General features: G+C 38.7%; 2 protein-coding genes across 5 annotated transcripts in view; both read left to right on the top strand.

The window, feature by feature from the left end:
* pde10a (phosphodiesterase 10A) overlaps nucleotides 1–13,664 on the top strand; it is a 53,787-nt gene extending 40,123 nt beyond the window's left edge. Inside the window, exons 6-22 of one of the 3 annotated variants that reach the window (XM_080869244.1) lie at nucleotides 62–202; nucleotides 1,121–1,276; nucleotides 2,247–2,297; nucleotides 2,766–2,824; nucleotides 3,068–3,119; nucleotides 3,656–3,798; nucleotides 4,564–4,656; nucleotides 4,903–5,089; nucleotides 5,931–6,073; nucleotides 6,369–6,452; nucleotides 6,575–6,725; nucleotides 6,828–6,983; nucleotides 8,114–8,286; nucleotides 8,441–8,552; nucleotides 8,760–8,840; nucleotides 10,206–10,294; nucleotides 11,346–13,664. In XM_080869244.1, the coding sequence (XP_080725370.1) occupies nucleotides 62–202; nucleotides 1,121–1,276; nucleotides 2,247–2,297; nucleotides 2,766–2,824; nucleotides 3,068–3,119; nucleotides 3,656–3,798; nucleotides 4,564–4,656; nucleotides 4,903–5,089; nucleotides 5,931–6,073; nucleotides 6,369–6,452; nucleotides 6,575–6,725; nucleotides 6,828–6,983; nucleotides 8,114–8,286; nucleotides 8,441–8,552; nucleotides 8,760–8,840; nucleotides 10,206–10,294; nucleotides 11,346–11,445 (1,971 nt within the window). In that variant the 3' untranslated portion in view covers nucleotides 11,446–13,664. Of the gene's footprint in view, nucleotides 1–61; nucleotides 203–1,120; nucleotides 1,277–2,246; nucleotides 2,298–2,765; nucleotides 2,825–3,067; nucleotides 3,120–3,655; nucleotides 3,799–4,563; nucleotides 4,657–4,902; nucleotides 5,090–5,930; nucleotides 6,074–6,368; nucleotides 6,453–6,574; nucleotides 6,726–6,827; nucleotides 6,984–8,113; nucleotides 8,316–8,440; nucleotides 8,664–8,759; nucleotides 8,841–10,205; nucleotides 10,295–11,345 lie in introns of those variants that run through there. The other 2 variants (XR_013970109.1, XR_013970110.1) reach the window with 2 other exon arrangements.
* A 1,632-nt stretch (nucleotides 13,665–15,296) lies between these two features.
* LOC308388034 (uncharacterized protein C6orf118-like) lies at nucleotides 15,297–21,623 on the top strand. Of its 2 annotated transcripts, XM_080868483.1 has the most exons (10): nucleotides 15,297–15,369; nucleotides 15,703–16,319; nucleotides 16,517–16,639; nucleotides 17,079–17,138; nucleotides 18,008–18,114; nucleotides 18,200–18,261; nucleotides 19,647–19,831; nucleotides 19,949–20,002; nucleotides 20,125–20,186; nucleotides 20,273–21,623. In XM_080868483.1, exons 2-10 carry the CDS (start codon nucleotides 15,705–15,707, stop codon nucleotides 20,313–20,315), a joined length of 1,311 nt encoding a protein of 436 aa, XP_080724609.1. In that variant the 5' UTR covers nucleotides 15,297–15,369; nucleotides 15,703–15,704; the 3' UTR covers nucleotides 20,316–21,623. The 2 variants fall into 2 exon arrangements, with proteins under 2 accessions (XP_080724609.1, XP_080724608.1); XM_080868482.1 differs by having other exon boundaries at nucleotides 15,316–16,319.
* Nucleotides 21,624–21,733: the final 110 nt, after the last annotated feature.

Here is a 21,733-nt window from a genome sequence, read left to right as displayed (position 1 = left end):
ATATGTTCCTTTTTTCTCCAGTTGTGCTTCACTTCCTGTTCTTGTCTGTTCTTCTCAACAGAGTTTATGTTTATTCACTCCAACGGCGGCCAAGGATGGGCCTCCATCCCTCATCCCCTCTGGCCCCATCGCATTTGGGACAACCATTGCCGCTCATGTTGCCAAGACTCGCAAAACACTGCTAGTAGAGGACGTCATGGGGGTATGTGTGGCTGTCATCCATCAACAGTGTAACATTTCAGTGCATCTAGTGTTTGACTACTTTATGTAGCTATAAACATATAATGAAATAATTCTTTCTTATTGGTCTCATTGGGTTAATGTGCTCAACACTGTCAAACTAAAGATATTAAAAAATAATCATAATAGGAGTAAATATATGAAACAAAAGGTAAATTAGTCAATACTAATTAATGAATTAATATTTTGTTAAGTGATCAAATATATTAAATTTATTGTAGGCATTCTTTAAGTAATTATTATGATTTATTTGGATGTTGCTGTTGTGTGAATGTACTTTTGCATTAATTCTCCTTTTTTAATATGTTTAATTAGTCTAGCGCAATTTTTGCAAATGTTTCTTTTGTGTTGCCTCAGTTTATTTTCCCTCATTTGTCGTCATTTTCTTTTCTCATTTCCTTCAATATTTCTGCTTCATTAGGCAAATGATGAGTATTTATGTATTGGGCCATTTAGTTTGTTATCCAGTTATGCTTTTGCCAGTATTTTCATTTAGTTACACATAATAAATTATCCCTCTTTTGATTTACACTTCACACTTTGAACGGGAGCAGATTTCAAAGGAGGTATAAGAAGAAGCTTCAGAATTCAGGGAAATATCAGCACAGGCACACTGTAGTGGAAACTCTTCAAGTTTAAAAGTCAAAACAAATCAGGTTCAGCTTTAAAGAAGCCTTAACTTTATTATAAGGTGTGTGTGTGTGTGTCTCTGTGAGTGTGTGTCAAAGTGAAATTCTTAAGAAAACAAGCGCATGAGACACATGTGGCGTACTTTTCATAGCAACAGATTTAGAAACAGGAGTTTCTTTGTAATCTTCATCAGTTAATACGCCCTGTGCAGTTCAGGTGATAATGTTCTTCGCTGGTCTTTGTGTTGCAGGACGAGAGATTCCCCGACGGCACAGGGCAGGACTCAGGGATCCATGTTCACTCTGTCCTGTGCCTCCCCATCATCACTGCCATCGGGGACCTCATTGCCATCGTGGAGCTTCACCGGCACTGGGGCAAGGAGCCCTTCAACCTCAGCCACCAGGAGGTCAGTCTGACCCAGACAAAACACACCAAGAGTGGGAGGCTGAAGCAAGGCTCACAGAACTACAGTTAGCCTGGTATTACCCTTAATCTGGATCTGTTTGAGATCTCTGTTAGCTTTGTGGGCTTCATTTTTATTGTCAAAAATATATAAAGGGGTATATTTGTCTCCAGATGAAAGTCTTTCTGTGAACAACAGTGCATTGAGCTGGAAAATGGCTTTACATATAGAGAATGTTGAAGCAGGTGTAGGCAGGGTGTATAAGCTTTAAAGATCAAATTTAAAATGCAGAGCATTTAAAATGCTCTTTTCATTTCTGGTCATCGTGTAGATATAATCGATATGTGAACAGCTTGTAAAAGTCAGCATAGTTTAAACCTGCATCAGTTTGTTTTTATCTACTTTAAAGGGGCTCAACAGGTAGCTATTTGCTTATTACACATTAATAACGCTCTTTTTTTGGCATTTTTAAATTTTTAATTGTTTTATTGTGTTTAGTGGTTTGCCATATTGAATTAATGTACAGTGTAAACTACTGCAAAACACTGAAGGTGCAAGTCAAAACCTCATAATAATGAGCTGAACGCTGACATGCTTTTTAAACCTGCAAAGTCCTGCTGTTATTTTTAGGAGTTGTTGTCCTCTTTTTAATCACATGTGGACAGTGAAGGTCTTTTCCGTAACTTGTCTTGCAGCTTTTATTTTTCATTTCATTGCTTAAATGCAAATATACAATAGAGATGCAGCAGGTTTGAGCCTGAGTTCCCAGAGTTGCGCTGAGTTTGTGGGGTAACTAGCTCTTCTGTGATTATGAGACTGCCTGATGTGCAGAACAGATAATTACGTTGAGATTGTGTCGTAGTGAGAAAATGTGATAAGCACAGATTAAACCTGCACGGTGTGACTTAATGTGTAAATTGCAATAGTATTTGTACTGCAGTTCTTTGGAGCTAAGCCTTGCTTTCTTTTCCAGGTTGCTACAGCTAATTTAGCATGGGCATCAGTTGCTATTCATCAAGTGCAGGTGAGCAAACCTCTGGAGAAGCAGAACTGAAAACTGAGTGTGTAACAGATACAGTATACAGTAACTCACTGAAGACTTGTCAGGGGAAAAGGCGAATCCTACCTGCTCCACTTATTACTGTATGTTCTCGAATGATTTTGTTTGTTCTGGTTCTGCACCTGTGTTTTTAATGGTTAAATCCACTGTGTACAAGAACTGAGTTGTCACCGACACCAGTCCAATCAACTGAGCCGTAGTTTCAACAAATAGCTCCCCAGGGACGTCATTATGCCCCAGTCCTGTTTTTATATGAACAGATAGCATAACACCTCAGAGAAGCAGCGTCCCACTGCAGCTCTGGCCACAATGGACCTCTGAGCCTGTGTGAGCAGTGCAGCCCTGCACTCCTGGGTTAGCTGCTCTCTATTCTCTGGGAAATTTTTGATACGTTTGTGTACTCACTCGTGACGTCTTTTTCCTTGTTGCTAGGTGTGCAGAGGCCTCGCCAAACAGACTGAGCTCAACGACTTCCTACTAGACGTATCAAAGTAAGAGCTGCTCCTGTTACAGTTTCCCTAACACCAAATAACTGATGCACAAAGTGAATATTGTTTGGTCTAATAAGTATCTTGTCCTCACAGCACGGCTGTGATAACATAAAACTTGTAGCCCACACGATAAAAGAGATTACTACATTTTAGGCAACCTAGCTTTCATGTCTTGAATGTGAACGTCATCAGAGCTTCCCATTTGTCAAACATCTCAATGCGCCATTTCTTCTTTTCGCACAGAACATACTTTGATAACATTGTGGCAATAGATTCTCTACTTGAACATATTATGGTGAGTGTGATTTCTGCAAGTACGTGTTCATTCACATTGTCCTCAAGGCTACACATCCTGGGAGTGTGTGTTAAATCATGTCTGTTAAAAAGACTAGCAATGCCGCAGTAACACAGATTCACTCCTATTACTTTCTAAAAATAATAGCGTGCTCATAATGATTATTCTTAACTAATTAAGTGGTTACATTAGTTTTAGATACATAGTAATCAATACGGTACTTTGTACATCTAAAACAGGCAAGTGTAAAATGTGGTTTTCCTGCTTCTTTTACTAAAACCTGCTTCTTTTTTTGTATGTTTTTGGTTGCCTTGTGACTGTGGTCTTAACTCAAGTCATCTGGTTCGAGCACTAAAATAAGAGGGGATGACTTGTAGTTTTTGCTTTTTTATAATTCTCCTCATTTAACTGTTCAGTCCCGAATCACTTAAACCAGCAGTGTTTTATCTGCTTTGATAGATGTAACTCCCAAGTTCTTGTCAGTCCCCAGTGTTGTTAATAAGATTCTGTCCCTGATGTTTTTGTTTTTTTTACAGATATATGCAAAAAACCTGGTGAATGCAGACAGGTGTGCACTCTTCCAGGTAGATCACAATAACAAAGAACTATACTCTGACCTGTTCGACATTGGGGAAGAGAAAGAAGGCAAACCTGTCTTTAGGAAAACCAAAGAAATTAGGTATGTACACTTTTTCTTTTTTTCTTTTTTTGCTTTAGTGTGCTCAGTGTGATGATTTTATTATTTTTAGACATGACTCACTTTTTGATCCTATGTTCAGAGTGCACCGTTTAAAATATTCTACTGGCCTCCTGTGACAAAATCTGCTAAAGTAATAAAAAGTATATGCAGTAGAAAAATAGCAATGGCATAGTAGAGTATTATTTTGCAGCATCTAAGCTGCTAAATTGAAAAAAAAAATAAAGAAGAAACATTAATTACATAAATGAGTTTATATTCTGTTAAAAGCAGAATTGTTTGAATTTTCATCTTTAAGTTTTAAACTTCATAAACCTATATTTATTCATATAGCTTATTTTTTCATTTGTATGTTTACATGCATATATTTGTTTGCATTTTTTTTTCCAATTTATTTTTTTCATTTTTAAATAACATTTTTATATCTGTATCTTTTTACAATTCATAATACTTGTCTTATTTAAATTTTCATTTATTTTAACATTTATTTTAATAAATAAAACAGTAAATAGGAAAAGAAATTAGTAAATAAATACACAGTGAAATCACATAAAAAAATGAAAGCTATTTTAATTATTTTTGGCATGTTCAGTAACACATTGTGTATCACTGCCACAGATTTTTTGTTGTTCTCAAATCTGCAATGGTTTACAATTTGGACTGCAAATGTCCTAAATTAATTTCCGTATTGGTGATTTATTACTGAGTTTAAATGCAGATTATCTCTCTCCTTGTTTTTGTGTGTAGGTTTTCTATAGACAAGGGAATAGCTGGCCAAGTGGCTCGGACAGGGGAAGTCTTAAATATCCCAGATGCCTATGCAGACCCACGGTTCAACAGGTAAAACAGGCTCTAAGCCATTTTTACTTACTTTTACATTAAATAAATATCTTAAATAATGCTACTGAAGAGTTCTGCTTCAGTTACTTTTGCTTATTCAGTTGTATGCATAACACCGGCGCTAAGATACTACTACTTTTAATGGAGCCTTTCAGTATGCAAAAGCAGTTAAAACACAAACATGCTACAATGTATGAGTCACAAGATAAGCTGACAAAATCAACATAACTATGTCTTTTTGAACAGAGAGGTGGACTTGAAAACTGGCTACACCACGCGGAACATTCTGTGCATGCCCATTGTGAGCAGGGGGACCGTTATAGGTGTGGTGCAGATGGTGAACAAGTTAAGCGGAAGTGCCTTCACTAAAACAGATGAGAACAACTTTAAGATGTTTGCTGTCTTTTGTGCTCTGGCCTTACACTGTGCAAATGTGAGTACACCAAATTAGTCTTACACTTCTTAAAAGACTAACTAGTGTTGTCTAACTGCAAATGCATACCCCACTGACTTGATATCTTCCTGCACACACTTTTCAATCTACATACATTATAAGAACATTGTATATATGGCGTACCTCCAGGCCACAAGTGCTCAATTTTAACCATCTTATTTTGACATAACTCCAACTTTGACGTGGCGGCTTCATCGGCAACCAAAAATCACAGTCAAACGAATAAAGTGCAGTTTCTATTTAAAGTGTGCAGTGCTGTAAAAATGCATAATCACCGGGTGATTATCCCTTACATGTAACACAAACATTTCATGAATCATGCTAACTCTCAAAGCCTGCATTGTGTGGCCTGTCTGTCAGAGCGTGTCCTCGCTGTGGGGCCTGACTCACTGTCATCGCTTGCGACAAACTTACGCATGAGCAGCGTCACAAACTTGCTTTTAAAATTGATGCGAGATGTTAATATTTAAGATGCGAGGTCTGCATCCGTCCAGTGACAGGATTTGTGTTTAGTTGTAATTTATGCCTCGTGTCTCTGGGACGCTAACTTTGGCTTGCTTCTGACTCAAAGTGATTTACGGGTGAAGGTGTGATGCCTGGGGCCTTTACATGAACATCTAGCTTGAGGACAGGGATGCAAACCAGATGTGGAAATGCTATTTGGAGGCGTACACTACGACTACAACTTTAACTTTCACCGGAGAGACTGATAGAATTTTACATTGATATTATAAACAACATTTCTGTGGTATGTATAGCAGTGTTCAAGTTCTCACTTGGCATTTTAAAGACTTATTCCAGGTCTGTGATTTCCCTGCAGATGTACCACAGGATCCGACACTCTGAATGCATTTACAGAGTGACGATGGAGAAACTGTCTTATCACAGCATCTGCACATCAGAAGAATGGAAGACCCTCACCCAGCTCAACCTCCCTGCACCTATTTATAAAGAGATTGAAATGTGAGTGCCTCCTCTGGCGGCCTTCTAGGGAACTCATGTTTTGACCTTGAGTGTAGTAGACATGAGTGTACAGCCACATGTCTGTGAAAGGCACAATGACACAGCGCAGACCTGGACTGTGTCGCCCTGCAAGAAGAGTGCAAACACAAACACAGTGCAGGAAGGACCGTGTCCTATAGATGTCAACCTGTCAGTTTAAAACTCTCAGATCTCAGAAGTCCCTTAATCTGCATGTTGTCTCCTTTTCCCAGATCTGCTGATCATGTTAATTTAAACCTTTTGCTCCCTCCTCCAGGTTCCACTTTGACATCAGTCCCTTTGAGGAGATCTGGCCTGCCATTTTTATCTACATGGTTCATAACTCCTGTGGAAAGACCAGGTAGCGTCAGCAATATTGTTTACACAAGACTACGACTCAAACAACAAGAAACTAAATGGAATAAATAGTAAATAAACAAACATACACTACCAGTTCCTTTGCCTTTTTTCCCCTTAATACAGCTTTGAGCTGGAGAAGCTGTGCCGGTTCACCATGTCCGTAAAGAAGAACTACCGCCGTGTGCCCTACCACAACTGGAAGCACGCAGTGACGGTGGCACACTGTATGTACGCCATCCTACAGAAAACCTCTGGGATCTTCACAGAGCTAGAGGTTTGCTTCTTGTTGGGTCTGCTAGGAAAATAACTGGATCAACATCTGCTGTCACTGTGTGCTTTCAAGAAAATGTGTTTTTATTTGCCCACCATTTTACAGAAGAAGGGTTTGCTAATAGCCTGTCTTTGCCATGATCTGGACCATCGGGGGTATAGCAATGCCTACCTCCAGAAGTTTGACCATCCACTGGCTGCTCTGTACTCAACCTCCACCATGGAGCAGCACCACTTCTCTCAGACTGTTTCTATCTTGCAGGTAGAGATCCACAATACAGAATTTAGGGTACCTTGAAAATCAACATGTTAACCTTTAATCTTATTTCCACAAGTGTTTAATAGGAAATAAAGAACCTATTACTCAATGGCTCAGTCACACTAGAGTAAAAATATGAAAGCACCTCGCAGTGACTAGGAAAAAAGATCAGTGGTTGCCAAGTTATTGCAACGAATTTGTTTCAAATTCTGCAACCAGTTTCAAAGGTAATTACACAGCTTGAGTGTAACTACCATTACACTCTTATCCTCTGGGCAACTATGTTTGATCACAAGGTGAGTGCACACGTTGCCTGGTGGGAGGCAAACAACTGCGCTCCATTTTGGACTGACTGCAAACAATAATTGCCTCCTAATTTATTAATGTGGACAAATTGCCAACACGCTGCAATAAATTGGAGTCAGTATGCGCCAATAACTTGTCTGTGACACATCTGTGGACTCAACCGGTCCAGATGACAGCTAATAGTCAAATTATCCCAAACAGATTGTATGAGATCGCCACCGTGATTCCATTCATAAGACAGCAGAATGACAGCAGACTCACTCCGTCTTATTCCCGTTTTATCGACTTCTTGATGGATACGAGTCACTTTGAAGATGGCTACTGACTGCGAGATTTCGTGTCTGTCTTCGAGGCAGGTCAAAGGGAACAAGAGTTCATTGCACGTGGTTACAATAATTTGGGTTAGTGCTACGGTTTCCAGCCACCATTTCCCCTAGTGTGACTGTAGCCTAAATAGTATACTTCACTGGACAAAGAAATGAAAACAACTTGATCAGCAAAACAGAAAAAGGATCACAATTTAAAAAATACCCATAAAAAATGTTCCATCGGGTTCTGCAACAATGTCATCAGCTTAGAACAAACAAAAAATATTTTACTATATTAGATAACGAATCCTTATACGAACTGTCAGTTACATATGCATTCAAAGGATCATATGACTTAGTTCTGATTAGCGTCTTACAAGGTGTCTTTTGTAACATGCAGGATCTGCTAGTTTGGGCTGTAGCCTTGTGATGAACTTATGTTTGCAAGATGTTGTAGTCTAGCTGAATGCCTCATAAGTGGAGCTTTTGCTTTTTTATTGATCTCTTTGTTTCTCATAGCTGGAAGGGCACAATATTTTCTCCAACCTGACTTCCAGCGAGTACGAGCAGGTGCTGGAGATCATTCGAAAGGCCATCATCGCCACAGACCTCGCCCTCTACTTCAACAACCACCACCAGCTGTCGGAGATGCTGACCTCATGTGCGCTGGATTTGAACAACCATTCCCACAGGTCAGGCTACGACTCACACTGGGGCACAGGTCAGGTCAGGACCACACCAGGTCTCATCAGTATCACGCTGTGAAATGTTAGACCTGGCGCACATAAACAGCACATTGAGTCCTTCCCCCCCGCATGGATATAACAAGGCTTTGCTCCCCTCCAGGGACCGTGTGATTGGTCTGATGATGACAGCATGTGACCTGTGTTCTGTTACCAAGCAGTGGCAAATCACACGACTCACAGCCAACGACATCTATGCTGAGTTTTGGGCTGAGGTACAGTGGGATACTGTTAGACTTTAAACAGTTTCAGTGTCATGATTATGCCTCCAGTGTAACAGTCTGGCCTCTATTATTGCTCATAAATGCTGCTTCAACTTACAATTTGTAAGGCACAACATCGTGTTGTCTAGTGGTCAGGAGACTTAACCACAGTGTGCAAAAATAAAAGCCACGTTATCTTGTTATTTTGTTACTCCACAGGGAGATGAGATGAAGAAGATTGGGATCCAGCCGATCCCTATGATGGACAGAGACAAGAAGGACGAGGTTCCCCAAGGCCAAGTAAGAGCAAGACATTTACTCGTGTGTTTTAACTGCTTTAAATATTTAATGAATGTTCGGCCTTCTGATGGGAAATATATTTTAAAAGAACAGCATAGGAACTGTTGAATCAATGCTTTTGTAGTTTTGCTTCTGTACACCACAGCAGTGGATTTTAAATCAAACAATAAATAGTTGATTGAAGTGTTGACTTTAAGCTTTAATTCAAGGGGCTTTCGAAACCTTTTGCTAAAAACTATTTAGCAATTACAACCATTTTTATGAACAGTCTCCATTAAATTCACGGCTTCTGTAAACTAAACAGTTTAATGGCCACAATATCTGTAGCTGAATTTGCATTTTTTGGCTTTTCACTATAATTTGAAATATAAAGTCTAAAGAAATGTCATTGCAAGCGAGGGACGCCATCATTAGACTGAAAAAACAAAACAAGACAAAAAACATTTAGCCAAATCAAAAATCTGGTTCATTCTTAAAAGGAAAAAATAGTTTGGAGGGATCAGCAAATCCAAAAAATATGAAAGACCACAAACGACAACTAAAGTGCATGATTGCAGAATTATTTCCATGGTTTAGAGAAACAAGTTAATAACATCTAACAAGATTAACACTCTCAAGTCTACAATCAAGAGATTCCCAAGATGAACTTGCACCAGAATGATGGGAACAGAAAATATGCGGAAGGAAAGAAATCTCATGAGCCAAAGCAGACCTAATCTTCAGTTAAACACGGTATAGAATATGTCACAGCATGGGTGTGTATGGCTCTGAGTGGAACCAGGTTGCGACTGTTTATTGATGATGTGACTGCTGATAGAAAAAGCAGGATGAATTGTGAAGTGTACGAGGCTATACTTTCTAGCACTTCACTGTGCAAATGACTAATGACCTCAGGATTACTGCAAAAGCAGCCCAAAAGTTTCTCAAGGCAAAGATACTGGATATCCCTCAGTGGGTAAGTCAGTAAGCAATCTCTATCCAATGGACCATGCTTTTCAGTTTCCTGAAGATAAGACTGAATACAGGCCTGGCCAGGCAGAGCATTTCAGTGGAGGAAACACAGCATTTGATGATGTCCATGGGTCCTAGACTGCACTAAAAACAGTCCTTGTATTTAAAATGATGTTAGTTTCTCCAAATAACTTTGAGCCTCTAAAAATGGAGGATTACATATAAAAATGTATTTTATTCCTATACAAGTTTATGAAACAGTTTTCCAACGTGTCTGCACTTCAGTCACACTTGATTTAAAATCCTCTGTGGTGGTGTACAAAGCCAAAAATGCAAATATACAAATATTAGCACATGCTACATGTTTTGCTATTATTAAGTCCATTTTACATTTGCTTTCTCATTTTTTTAAAGGTGGGATTCTACAATGGTGTTGCAGTTCCATGTTACACGACACTTGCTGAGCTTTTTCCTCCATCAGGTCCTCTGCTAAAGGCCTGCAAGTAAGTTATTCAAAGCTAGAGTTGACAAAGAAATTGAGTGAATGAATAATTCTTGGTTTTTTTTGTGAAAAATGTCTAAAACGCCAAAGTCTAAATGTTGCTTTACACATTATTGTCATGCTTATTTCTGCTCTGCTGTGATCGATAAATGAGCTGACAGCAGCTTGAAGGGTAACCAGTAATGCATGCGCCGTCCTTAATACAGTACTAATCCAGTAAGATCAGAGGTGATAAGGTGTGTGTGCACAGGCACACGTTTTTAAGCATTCCAGTGAAAAATACAAAAAAATGGCATGTTCTGCTATTAATGTTTGACCCCACTTTTGTTATGAGTTTTTTTAAAAAGTATTTGGATTAAATGAAAAATAAATATAGACTACAGTGTGCTAACTTTGTGCGTCACTGTGTGTGGTGTGACATTGTGCATCGGGCATGTCTGCGTGCACAATAGATAAGAGTGTAAAGAAGGTATTTACAGTTGTTATTTCTGGTTTTTGAACGGGATTGTGTTGCACATTCGTCTGCCCTTCTGCTGCTTTATAAAATGTGTCCTTGATCTGTGGGGAATGCAAACAAAGTGAGCAGTGTAATACTTAAGCCCCAGCTGTACGTCAGCACCGAGCTCCGGGTGGGCAACAGGCCTAGACCCTGTGGAGCCCTGCTGCGTGTTGTGGGATCTGCCAAAGACATGTAAACTGCATCAGGCTGTCTAATTGAATAGAATAGCAGCAAAGGGAAGGTTTTGCTTTGTTTTGGTTTTTTGCACTCTTGTGTCAATCACAGCACATGGGGGAGAGATCACCTTCATGACAACAAGAACTGATTGTGTTGCCTGGCCACTGTTGTAGCTACTGTTTTGTTTTGCAAATCAACTTCGTCCTTTTTTTGTGTGTGTGTGTGTTTTGTAGTTTTGCAATTTTTGCATGATTTGAAAATTTTGTGTACTGGTGTGATTCTTAATTCTCTTATTTCAGACTCAAAGCCATGCCTCTGCACTTGTAAATGAAATCTTTTCCACTGTGCATCTGATTGAGGTGGTTTGTATTTGCAGAGAGAACCTGGGCCAGTGGGAGAAAATAGCAAGGGGAGAGGTGGAGGACATCGTGCCCAGCCGGCCTTGTGATTCGGGCCCTGTTAAGGTGGACAACTGACAGACAAAGGAGGGTTGCTTGCTCACCAAAGGAACACAGCCTGAATCCTGCCGTTGACCCAGACCATTGAAGGGGAATGAACCCGCAATCTGTGTTGGCAGGAGACGGATTAGATAAAGGCGACTTGACTTTCAAAACACACACACACAGTTACCTCATCGGGTGACGGAGGTGTCAACACTGACGGTTTCACCGATCCCAGAGAGTGACAGACAGTTGTTGGTGAGGGAATTCAATCCATCGCCCTACGTCCACTCAGCTTGGGAATTCACTTGGTAGAACAGACTTGGTTGCTTTATTTTGGCTGTATTATGTTATTTTATTATTTTTCTTCATATGAGCTGATTCCATTATGGTCTTGTATTTGCAGAGGCCTTATTCTGAACCTTTCACAGGCTAGGATATGTGAAATCTTGTTGTCAGTTCAGGCTTTTTTTTTCCTTTCTTTTTTTAAAACGGTACTGTTTGCCTTCTGTGTTTGCCGTATGCGCACTACTTCAGCAAGGTATTCCCAGAGACAGAAGGAATGTGTGGAGCAGATGTAGGGGTGTAATGCCATCTCATTGAGAAGGTGGACACTAGATTTTTTTTTATTACTTTTTCAGCAAAAATCCTTTGCAGTACTTGAATAAAGACATACAGCCTATTCTGCGAGGAGATGGCAGAAATCCCCTGCAGTGTATGCTACAAGCGTGAATGAACTGTGATGAGTTACATAATGCCGACATTTGTGAATACAGTCACAAGAGAGTCACAATGTTTCCTGAAGTGGACCCCGCAGCCTTTTAGCCCCAAGCGTGTAGAAACCTGCTGCACAGTACATCAACATCCTTCGGATTAACAGGATCTGACCCCAGATCAGCAGTCACTGTTTGTAGTACGGAGATCAGGAAAAAGGAATGAGCAAGTTTCCCGTTCCAGATGTTTATATTAAGCCAAGACTGCATACTGCTTAATTTCCTCTCTCATTTTTGAAGCCACTATCACATCATCAATTACTTTGCACAACAAGTTAACTAAAGAATGACTGTAGGAAGTGGACTGCATAGTTTGGGATGTTATATCTTCTCTTTTTTTTTTTATAAGCAAGTTTCATAGAGGCTGAAGTTAACGGCAAACAGTCATCTGCTTCATATTTTCCCATAATGTCAAACCTGTTAAGCTAAAGTGAAATATGTCCAACTCTGGGATTGCAAGTGAAGAATGTAGTTTGACCGTTTGCCGGTGTGTGACTGAAGTTTCCCTCGAAGGAAATCAATCATTTTACACTTTTACACTGATTCTCCAACCTCATGCTGGGGGTTGGGGGGAGGGGGGGGGGGCGCACACACATTTGGACGCTTTCACATGAGTTTCCGAGATCTTCCAAAAGACAAATTTATTTGTCTGAAACTGTCATTCCAGTGGACAGTGTCCCTCAGAGACTGACACTATTGCTCCAGTAATTTGTTATGCGACTGATACTGCGGCCCCGGTGTTGTGAATGTACATTTCGATGAATGTTTCGTTGGTTGTAGACGCTCGGTGGTGGCACGTGGGTAAGCGCGCCATCAGTTACCACCATGTGCTCTGTCTTACTTTTCAGAATTGCTTCCAGTAAGCTTCAACCAAGAGCAACAATTAGCATGCACCTAAACCGAACTTTATATTCAAACTTTTTGCATATAGGTGTATACTGTGTACAATCTAGGATTTAGTTTGTACAGACTGAGATGTATGCTCTGATGGTGCTACTCTGAATGGCAGTCGCGCACTTTCTGACTGTGTGTGTGAGTGTGTGTGTGCGCATGTGTGTGTGTATGTGAGAGACACAGAGAGAGAGCACGAGCATGAAAGAAAGCTTTGTCTTTTCCCCACTCCAACCCCACCTGACAACATGATAAAGTCACTGCACTGTCCCTTCTACTTTTCAGCACCAGTTATATCCTATTGTCTGCACTATGTTTAGCTTATCATTATTATTATTATTATTATTATTATTATTATTATTATTATTATTATTGCTATTATTACTATTGTTATTTTCTTAATTAGAGTTAAATTTAAATTAACTTATATTTTTTATACAAAGAAAAATAATGTTGGCCTTTTTTTGTTTTGTACAAAGTAAACATTAAGATAAATTAAACAGTCTAGACATGTTACTGTTACCAAGAATAACTGAGGAATGTCTTAACTGTACATGTAAGAGCAGTAGCCCAAATGACTTTTAATAAATACCTGAAAATACACCTTTGTGCCAGTTTATTCATTACCTACATACCTTTCTTTCTTGGGCCTGTTTCAATGATCAGTAACAATGCATCACCCCTGAATGGTCAGTAGCATCACCCTACTTTTTAATTGTTCTAAAAAAAAATGAAAAAAGAAAAGAATACTTTTTAATACTTTTGAGTTATTAGAAATTTCAGGAAATTTGTGAAATGGCCTCTTGTTTGCAGCTATAAATAAACTGAAAAGTAGAGTGTTTATCATTTATAGCATCTATAGCATTTCAGTATCAACACTTTATGGTAACTCTGTAATAATTACTGTATTTAATTCACTCTGTAATATCACTTTTGCCCTTTGAGCTGGTCAAACAAATGTAGTGAAAGAATACGAAAGTCGGCAAAATCTGAATGTCATAAATGTTTCTTTTAAGAAGATGAGTTCCTGAGATCTCCTCTTGGAATTCTGGGAGTGTGTATAGTTGTCTTATTGTGCTTGCACGACAAAGGCTTGCAGCTGACTGAACTAGTTTTGTAATAAAGCCTCATCCGCTGCCGTTATCATTCATGTTAACAATCGAATTTCTACAAGATGGCTGCCCAAAACTACAGATCCATCACTGTGTTAAACAGTTGGCAGCTGGTGCTATGGAGGGAGGGAAAGTTTAAGCACATTTGGATTGATGGAGTAAAAAGACAAAAAGATGACTCACTGTACAATTCTGTCTTACTTTCATATTTTTTCATATAATTATGTAGTATCTTTTTGGTGCCATTGCCTACTGACTATTAAAAAACATTTCTTTACAAATTCTCAGTAAACAATATGAACAATATTTAATCTGACTGCATTCTTCCCACAGAGATGATCAATTTAAATTTACATTTTGACTAAGGGAACTTAAATTACTTAAATTAAGTCATTGCTCAGACTAGAGATGGACTGTGGCATTTCATATGTGAATAGTCATTAAATAAACCTCTAATGATAACATTTTACATGTTGAGGTAGTGGACAAAATAAGAATGCAAATGAATGCAAAACGTTGTTGCAACACAACCATATTAATGTACAATAAAATACATTACAGTTTTTTATTCATGTTCAATTTTGCCATCTGTGTATTCTGGTGACTTGAACCCTGAGTCCATGTTTCACTGTTTTTCTCCTACTCCCTCAGGACCCTGTGTTTAATGCACATAATAACCCACTTATTACAAAGAACCAGGTGAAGATGAAGTGAAGAGTTTGAATAAAGTTTTTACAAGTAACAACATTTCCCCATTTCACAAAGATTTGTATTAATTTTTCGTTCTGTGCAGGAACATATGTAGTATTTATTGAAGAGCACTGGAGTTCTTATCAAATAATGAAACAATTTTTTTTTATAGATGTAAATGTTTTTAATAGTTTCCTTCTTTGAATATAAGTAAGCTGATCCCATAATTGCGTTAATGTTTAGATATCTATGAACACAAACTTACTTAACGCATAGAGTACTCTACAATCTCACTCCAGCTGTTTTCTTCGTCAGGTCCAGGTGAGGACTAGCGCCTGAAAGCTCACGGGTACGATTATTATCGGGACACTGAACGCAGCACAAACATTACGCACTTCGATCACCTTGGCAACCGAGTGAAGCACAGACTGCTGCGGCCATGAAGAAAGTTTGTTTTCTGTCCTGAGCCTGTCCAAATTACAGTTAGCTAACAGGTGAGGTCATTAATGAGAGTTTATTTCATTCTGTTATCCTGCAGCACGATCTTTAGTAAATAAATTAATCACGTGAATGTGAGGCACTAGTAGTTTTGCTATAAGCGTAAACTCTCTTTGAATTATTTGTGCAGTGTCTGGATTTACCATAAAATTTAAGTCATTTTGATTTCGTTTGAGAGAAAAATTCCTTTTTAGGGTGCATTTCTATTCACCAGAAAGAATAACGAATGTTTTTAATATTTTAAGAAATTGTACACCTCTTGAGATAATTAGATATTATTACTCGTATGTCTTTAAAACAACTATACAACAATAAGTTGGCCTTCACAGCCATGTCCAGCAGTGTGAAGCCAAAGCCTGGGCGCTATGGGAGTGATATCCACAGACTGCTGCTGGCGGCTGAAGCCGGGCAGAAGGCTGATATCCTGGCCTACTCCTCGGGTCATCTGGGGCCTCGCAGCCTGAACCAGAGTCAGCCTCAAGAGGAGACAAAGTCGGTTTTTTGGAGGATGTCTCAGAGCCAAGAAGAAAGTCGAAACCCACTATCTCTCCAGCAGATACAGACAAAGGCAAAAAAGAATGAAATGAAAGAGTTCCCCCCTGAGCTCACTTCTGGCACAGCTTTAGTAGAGCCTAGAGTCTTGGGGTACACACAAGATCATACATCACATCCTGAAAGAAGAGAACATATAAGTCTATCTCATATAGTTTACCGTCCCTCAAGGACTTTGCCTGTCCAGCAGAAAGCTTGTTCTCAGAAAAAAACTAAATCTCCATCTGATCTGGGGGTAAATCATCATTTCACATTGAGCCGTTCTGACCAGGACAGCCTGAACAACCAAAACCAGCAAGAGAAGAAAAAATGCTTTGGCTGGCAAGTCATGGCCAAACCGGACCTCTGGGCTGTAAAAAATGTTGCTGAAATGCATGCAAGGAAACTGCAAGAGGTGAGGATTGTGACACAAACCATGACATCAATAAACTGTCTGTAATTGCTTTTTTCTTTCTTTTTTTGCATTTTGCATGATATAGTAAACCTAAAGGGCTCTCTGAACACAGGGTAAAGACATGCACAGACTTCAACATGCATACACTCTAACACACTTTTAACCTGCTAATATTGTGTGTGTGGTCTTGTGCGCAGGGGTTGATTAAGTTGTCTGCGCAGAGCTGGCCCAGCAGAGACCGCCTTGCGGTGTTCAGTGACGTCTTTGATGATGTATGTGAAGACTCGCCAGTGTTTGGACGCATCCTGAGGGAAATTAAGGTTTTTCCATTTCCTCTGTACCCACCAGCTCATTTTTAGCATGTACCGACAGATGTATTAGAGCCAAGAGAGAGTGAGTCCCTGGAGTAGCAAGTACAAGTAGAGCAGCCACTGGAACCTGGTCGCGATGCATCAGAGAGGAGGTCATCAGAGGGCGATGGTTCCATTACTGCTCATTCATAACGAATGCCTCAAGTTTCTTTTGCACATGATAGTTTTGCTTAGACTGTCAGTAAAAAGACTTCCCATGCTGCAGTTTGCAAAGTGCACAATTTTACTTTTCATGCAGCTGAAATCCTTTTTTTGTTATTATTAAACATGGTAGTAAGCTGCAGTGCATACAATTTCTAAAATCTTTTTCTGAAGGATTTTCTACAAGGACATTTTTTTAAATCAACATAATTCTCAGTCTGTAATAAAGCTTTCTTTTCTCTTCCAGACAGAATATGATTTATACGTCAACCACCTGATGAGTTTGCAGTCCTCACCACGCAGCCTGGTAAGGAACACTGCCCAAAGACACACATACTGAAGATATAACCTGAGAAATGACTGTGATATTCAGACATTTTTGTGTCAAAGACATTCATTCATAGTGTTCCTATACAATATATTCTCATGCTCATTTTGCCTTTAAAGAATGGAAATTGTTTTACATAAAAAAGGAAAACAACAGTGCTGATATTCGTAGATTTCCTCACAGTACAAAGAGTCAAAGATGCCGCTTGTCACAGAGTTCGTTATTTGATTTTGTGGGTATTTTCAGTCCCTTGTCTACAGTTAATGTTTCTTTAAAAAAAAAAGCCTACACGTATTTCTAAACAAGGTTTAAACAGTAAATATTTAAACTTCCCACAGAGAAGGATAAAACCTTTAGTTCTTCAGCAGTAGCCAAATTCAAATTCAAATTCAAATTTTATTTGTCACGTACACAGTCATACACAGTACGATATGTAGTGAAATGCTTGGACAACTGCTCGTGACCTAAAGAAAACAAAAAAGGAAAAGACTATGAATAAGATAGGAAATAAATATGAAAAATTAAAAAGGGTAAATTTAACTAAGAAGGAATAAAATATAAATTAAGGTTAAAAATGAAATAACTGTACAACACAAATTAGAATGAAGGGTAAATTTAACTGGGAAGGAATAAGATAAAATATATAAATTAAAGTTGAAAATAAAATAACTGTACAACAAAATACACAATACACAATATAGAACTATATAAGAATGTATGAAGAAATCTAAATATAAATAAATATATACACAATAACAGCAGCTACTAGCTACTAGCAGCATTAATCTCAAGCATCTTTTGCTTTTTTGGAAAATAATTTAGGTCCTAATGTTTTGTTCTTGCTTCAGTCACCGAATACTTCACTCAAAGTAAGCGAAACCAAGTTGGACGATGCTGAAAAGGAGGTTTGCAGGCTGGAGCATGAGGCTAGAAGAGCTCTAGAGGAGAAGAAACGGTACCACAAAACAAAGTATCAACAGCAGGCTTGTACTTATGTACATTCTTTTTAGTTGAAGTGTGTTTGTCCTTTCAAACCTCAGGGTCCAAAATGAGTTACAGAACATTTCAGCTGCCATGCACCCGAAGGACAGTTACAAGAAAAGTAAGTCTTAAGACCTTAACATATTTTTTGTACCTTATTGTTAGTAAACAGTTAATTTTCTATACAGCATGCTAAGTTTTAGATATATCTGCGGTCTTTAAGAGTGAACAAATAATCACTTTTTGGTGCCAACAGTCATAACAAACAACGTTGTAGTGTCAGTGGTCACTTTCTAATCCCAGCAGGGATGTCTTCATATGCAGTTAGGATCACTATCGTTATGAATGTCATAGTAATTCAGACCTTTTAATGAATGAAGCTTTTAGACCATAATTTTAATTAGGTTGAGGTCAGCGTTTTGGGAATGCCGTTCCAGAATGTTTTAATGTTAACCTGCTTTATCCACTCCAAAACCAGTTTTTATGTGTCTTTGAGATCATTGTCCTGTTGGAACACCCAGTTGTCTCCAAGTTTCAGTCATCTAGCTGTTGATTTGAGGTGAAGTTGAAGAATTTGGATTCCTTCCACTTTGTTTAATGTGTCAGTACCCCTGGCAGTAAATCAGCCCCAGAGCCAGATCCTACCGCCACCATGCTTGGCAGCTGATACGTGTTTTTAGCTTTGAAAGCCTCCTTTACTCCTCCGAACATACCTCTTGTCACCATGGCCAAATAGCTCAATCTTTGCCTTCTCTGACCATAAAAATTTTCTCCAGAAGATTTTTGACTTGTTCATGTAGACCGCTGCACATTTTAGTCAAGCCTGAAGAACTTCATTTTGGTGCAAAGGCTTCTTTCTTGTTGAGCACCCTCTTAGTCCATAGTAATGACGCTATTCCAGCATTTCCCAGCGTATGACAAGCTTTTGTCTTGGCAGTTGTTTGGTTGTCTCTGAACATCCTAATTTCTTCCCATCTGAGGGTGACAGTTTGGCTCTTCTTCCAGACCTTGACAACATGGTGCCACATCTGCATTACTTGTGCTTTTTCTCATTCTTCTCAGTGTTGGTCAATCCATTGACTACTGTCAAAGGATTTTTTCTATGCTGGCAAAGAGAAATTACCAGTTGTAGTCAATCATCACTAGCAAGAAGTTAATGGACCATGTCAAGTTAAAAGACATTGTAGAACTTTTAGCACCACATATTAAAAGATTTAAGTGAATGTTTGTATATTTTTGAGTCTGTATGTGTGCTTTTGACCCTGTGTAGATTAGAGAAAATCCAAACTTCTGCACCAAATTCTTGTTTTTTTAAGTCATTAAAGATGTATGCTTTACAATCACGCCACCCTGGTGGAATTGTAAAGCATCTCCCATCTGTAAACAACAATTCAAAGAAATTAAGCCCAAAGTTACCATGGCATTCATGCCCATGATGAGTACGCATCAATTCTTATCAGTTCTCTATGCATTGCATTCATGTTCACCTCATCTGTGTTTGAACAGATACATGTCGGTCAGGGCTGCAGGATACTGTGAGTGTCTCTGGCTATTCTGACAGCATCCAGTTCAAGAGGCTTCAAGTAATGAATGTTTGGAAGGAAATCAAACAGCTGGAGGAAGAGCTAGAAGAGAAGTTGGTGTCCACTGTTACAACCACAGCTACTAAAGGACATATCAGAGACCAACAGGTGCTACATTTGGCCTCATTTCACACTGGCTTATAAAGGCATAGCTCAACTTGTAAATCACACTGAGCAAAGTTAAGAGTTTAGCAAGAAATGTGCTTTTTGCCTGTTTGTTTCCAGACTGAAATATTGAAGCTGATAGCCTCAAATGAGCATCTAAGGGTCATTAGCAAGGTATGAGAGGGGGTCTTTTTTAGCATGTTTTTTGTTTGTCTGTTTGTTTGTTTTTAATTGCAGGTATTAGATATTTCAAATGTATGTTTACTATGTGAGAGTCAGATGTGCTGTCTTTTAAGGATCTTGAAAACAACATCAGCGCAGTGCTGAACAAGGAGAAAGCAAGCAAGGCCATAAGACGGTATGTGGAACAGTGAATATGTGGCACTTGATTAGTTTGTGACCATTTTTACTTACTTCTTCTTGCTATGCTGTGTTTTACCACAGGATTTTGTGGGATGAAATACACCAAGATCTACAAGCAGAGTGAATGGCGTCACCAGTCGCCATAAGGCGGTGGCAGAAGTGTTTGTGTGCATGAACTTGTTAAAAAATCATCTGGTCGCCCCAGTTTCAAGTATGGAAAATCATAGCGCGCTAAAGTTAATAACTTAGAAACAAATCTTTCGTGTGTTATTGTGTTATTGAATAGACCTATAATACATTCACTGTGCTGTGTGACAAAATTAAGTGAACTCTCAGATTTGGTTAATAGTTGAACCTCGTTTTTGGCAGTAACCTTCACCTTGTGGTCATTTCATTCTACCTGTATTCTGTTAAGACCTGAGCTCTGACTCAAGCAAAATGCAGATTTTTTTTTTGTTCTTTAACAGACTTAGTTCAACTACACTCACCCTCATCATGCACCATGCTGTCGATATAGCTGACTCATAATCAGAGATGTTAATCAGATCACATCTGGGAACTGTCGACAACAAAACAGTGCAGCGTTATTAGTTAGAAAATATTTGTTCCCAGCTGTAGCGTGCTGCAAATGCTACTGTGGGTAAACAAACTACTAGTATCGGAAAGCAAACAATGACACCATTTTAAAATGCTTCACTCCAATCCTGCATTCTAAGAAAAAGAACAAAAATATTAACACAGTGATATTTAAAATCCTCCTTATGAGTATTGTTTTGTTATATTTACTGATGCTTTAGTCTAGCAGTAATTTTTAAAGCTTAAGTGTTAAATAAGATACAATAACATAACACGTATACTGTATATATAATGCTATGTGAGTGTATAAGAGTTAGTCATGCGTTGCATAAATAAACTAGCAGTGTAGCATCCATCTAAAATATAAACATAAAGTAATGGAATAACTGGGAGCAACCTACTCTTCAAACACTAGAGGGCAGCAGAGACTTTTGAGAAAATTGTGTCAGCAGGAAATTAAGACGCCTGCACTAAAGCAAAATTCCCATATTGCTTTTACTGTGTAACTGAAAAGATTTGCTTAGTATTCTTCACATAGTGATGTTCCAGCTGAGCCGCGGAACTTTTTTACTCTTGAAATCATAACATAACATAAACGTTCATGCTGTTATGCTTCCACTCTCTTATGTCACATTAACAGTAGTTTGCCTCTGTTCTTATTCAGGGCTGAAGTGTCTGTGTGTAACCTTTATCAAAAACAGTGAAGATAGTCTAGGGGTTTGTAATGTCTTGAGAAATGTCAGCATGGATAGGATTTCTATTTAATGCTGTATTTCCTTTAACGGGGTATTAAATATGTTGCGTTAACGGGAATCCTAAAGAGATTTTCCTCTAGGTTCAATTCCACATGACTTAGCAAAAAAGAAAAAGAAATCCAATTATAACTGTGTGCAGAAAGCCTTGATGACAGTACTCATTTGATAAATAATCACAGAGAATTAGTGTAATCATTGAAGCTTTTCTTTG

Source organism: Rhamphochromis sp. 'chilingali' (genome assembly GCF_963969265.1).
Source record: "Rhamphochromis sp. 'chilingali' genome assembly, chromosome: 20".
Classification (NCBI taxonomy): domain Eukaryota; kingdom Metazoa; phylum Chordata; class Actinopteri; order Cichliformes; family Cichlidae; genus Rhamphochromis; species Rhamphochromis sp. 'chilingali'.
The sequence above is the reverse complement of the archived record's forward strand: the minus strand, read 5'-3'. Positions and strand labels throughout refer to the sequence as shown.

What these genes read in the sequence shown, in the direction of transcription:
- LOC308388034 (XM_080868482.1), top strand. Translation starts at nt 15,660, where the DNA reads ATGTCTTTAAAACAACTATACAACAATAAGTTGGCCTTCACAGCCATG. An exon ending in GCTCTAGAGGAGAAGAAACG is followed by an intron (nt 18,115 to 18,199) that starts GTACCACAAAAC and finishes TTCAAACCTCAG; the next exon opens with GGTCCAAAATGAGTTACAGA. An exon ending in GCAAGCAAGGCCATAAGACG is followed by an intron (nt 20,187 to 20,272) that starts GTATGTGGAACA and finishes GTTTTACCACAG; the next exon opens with GATTTTGTGGGATGAAATAC.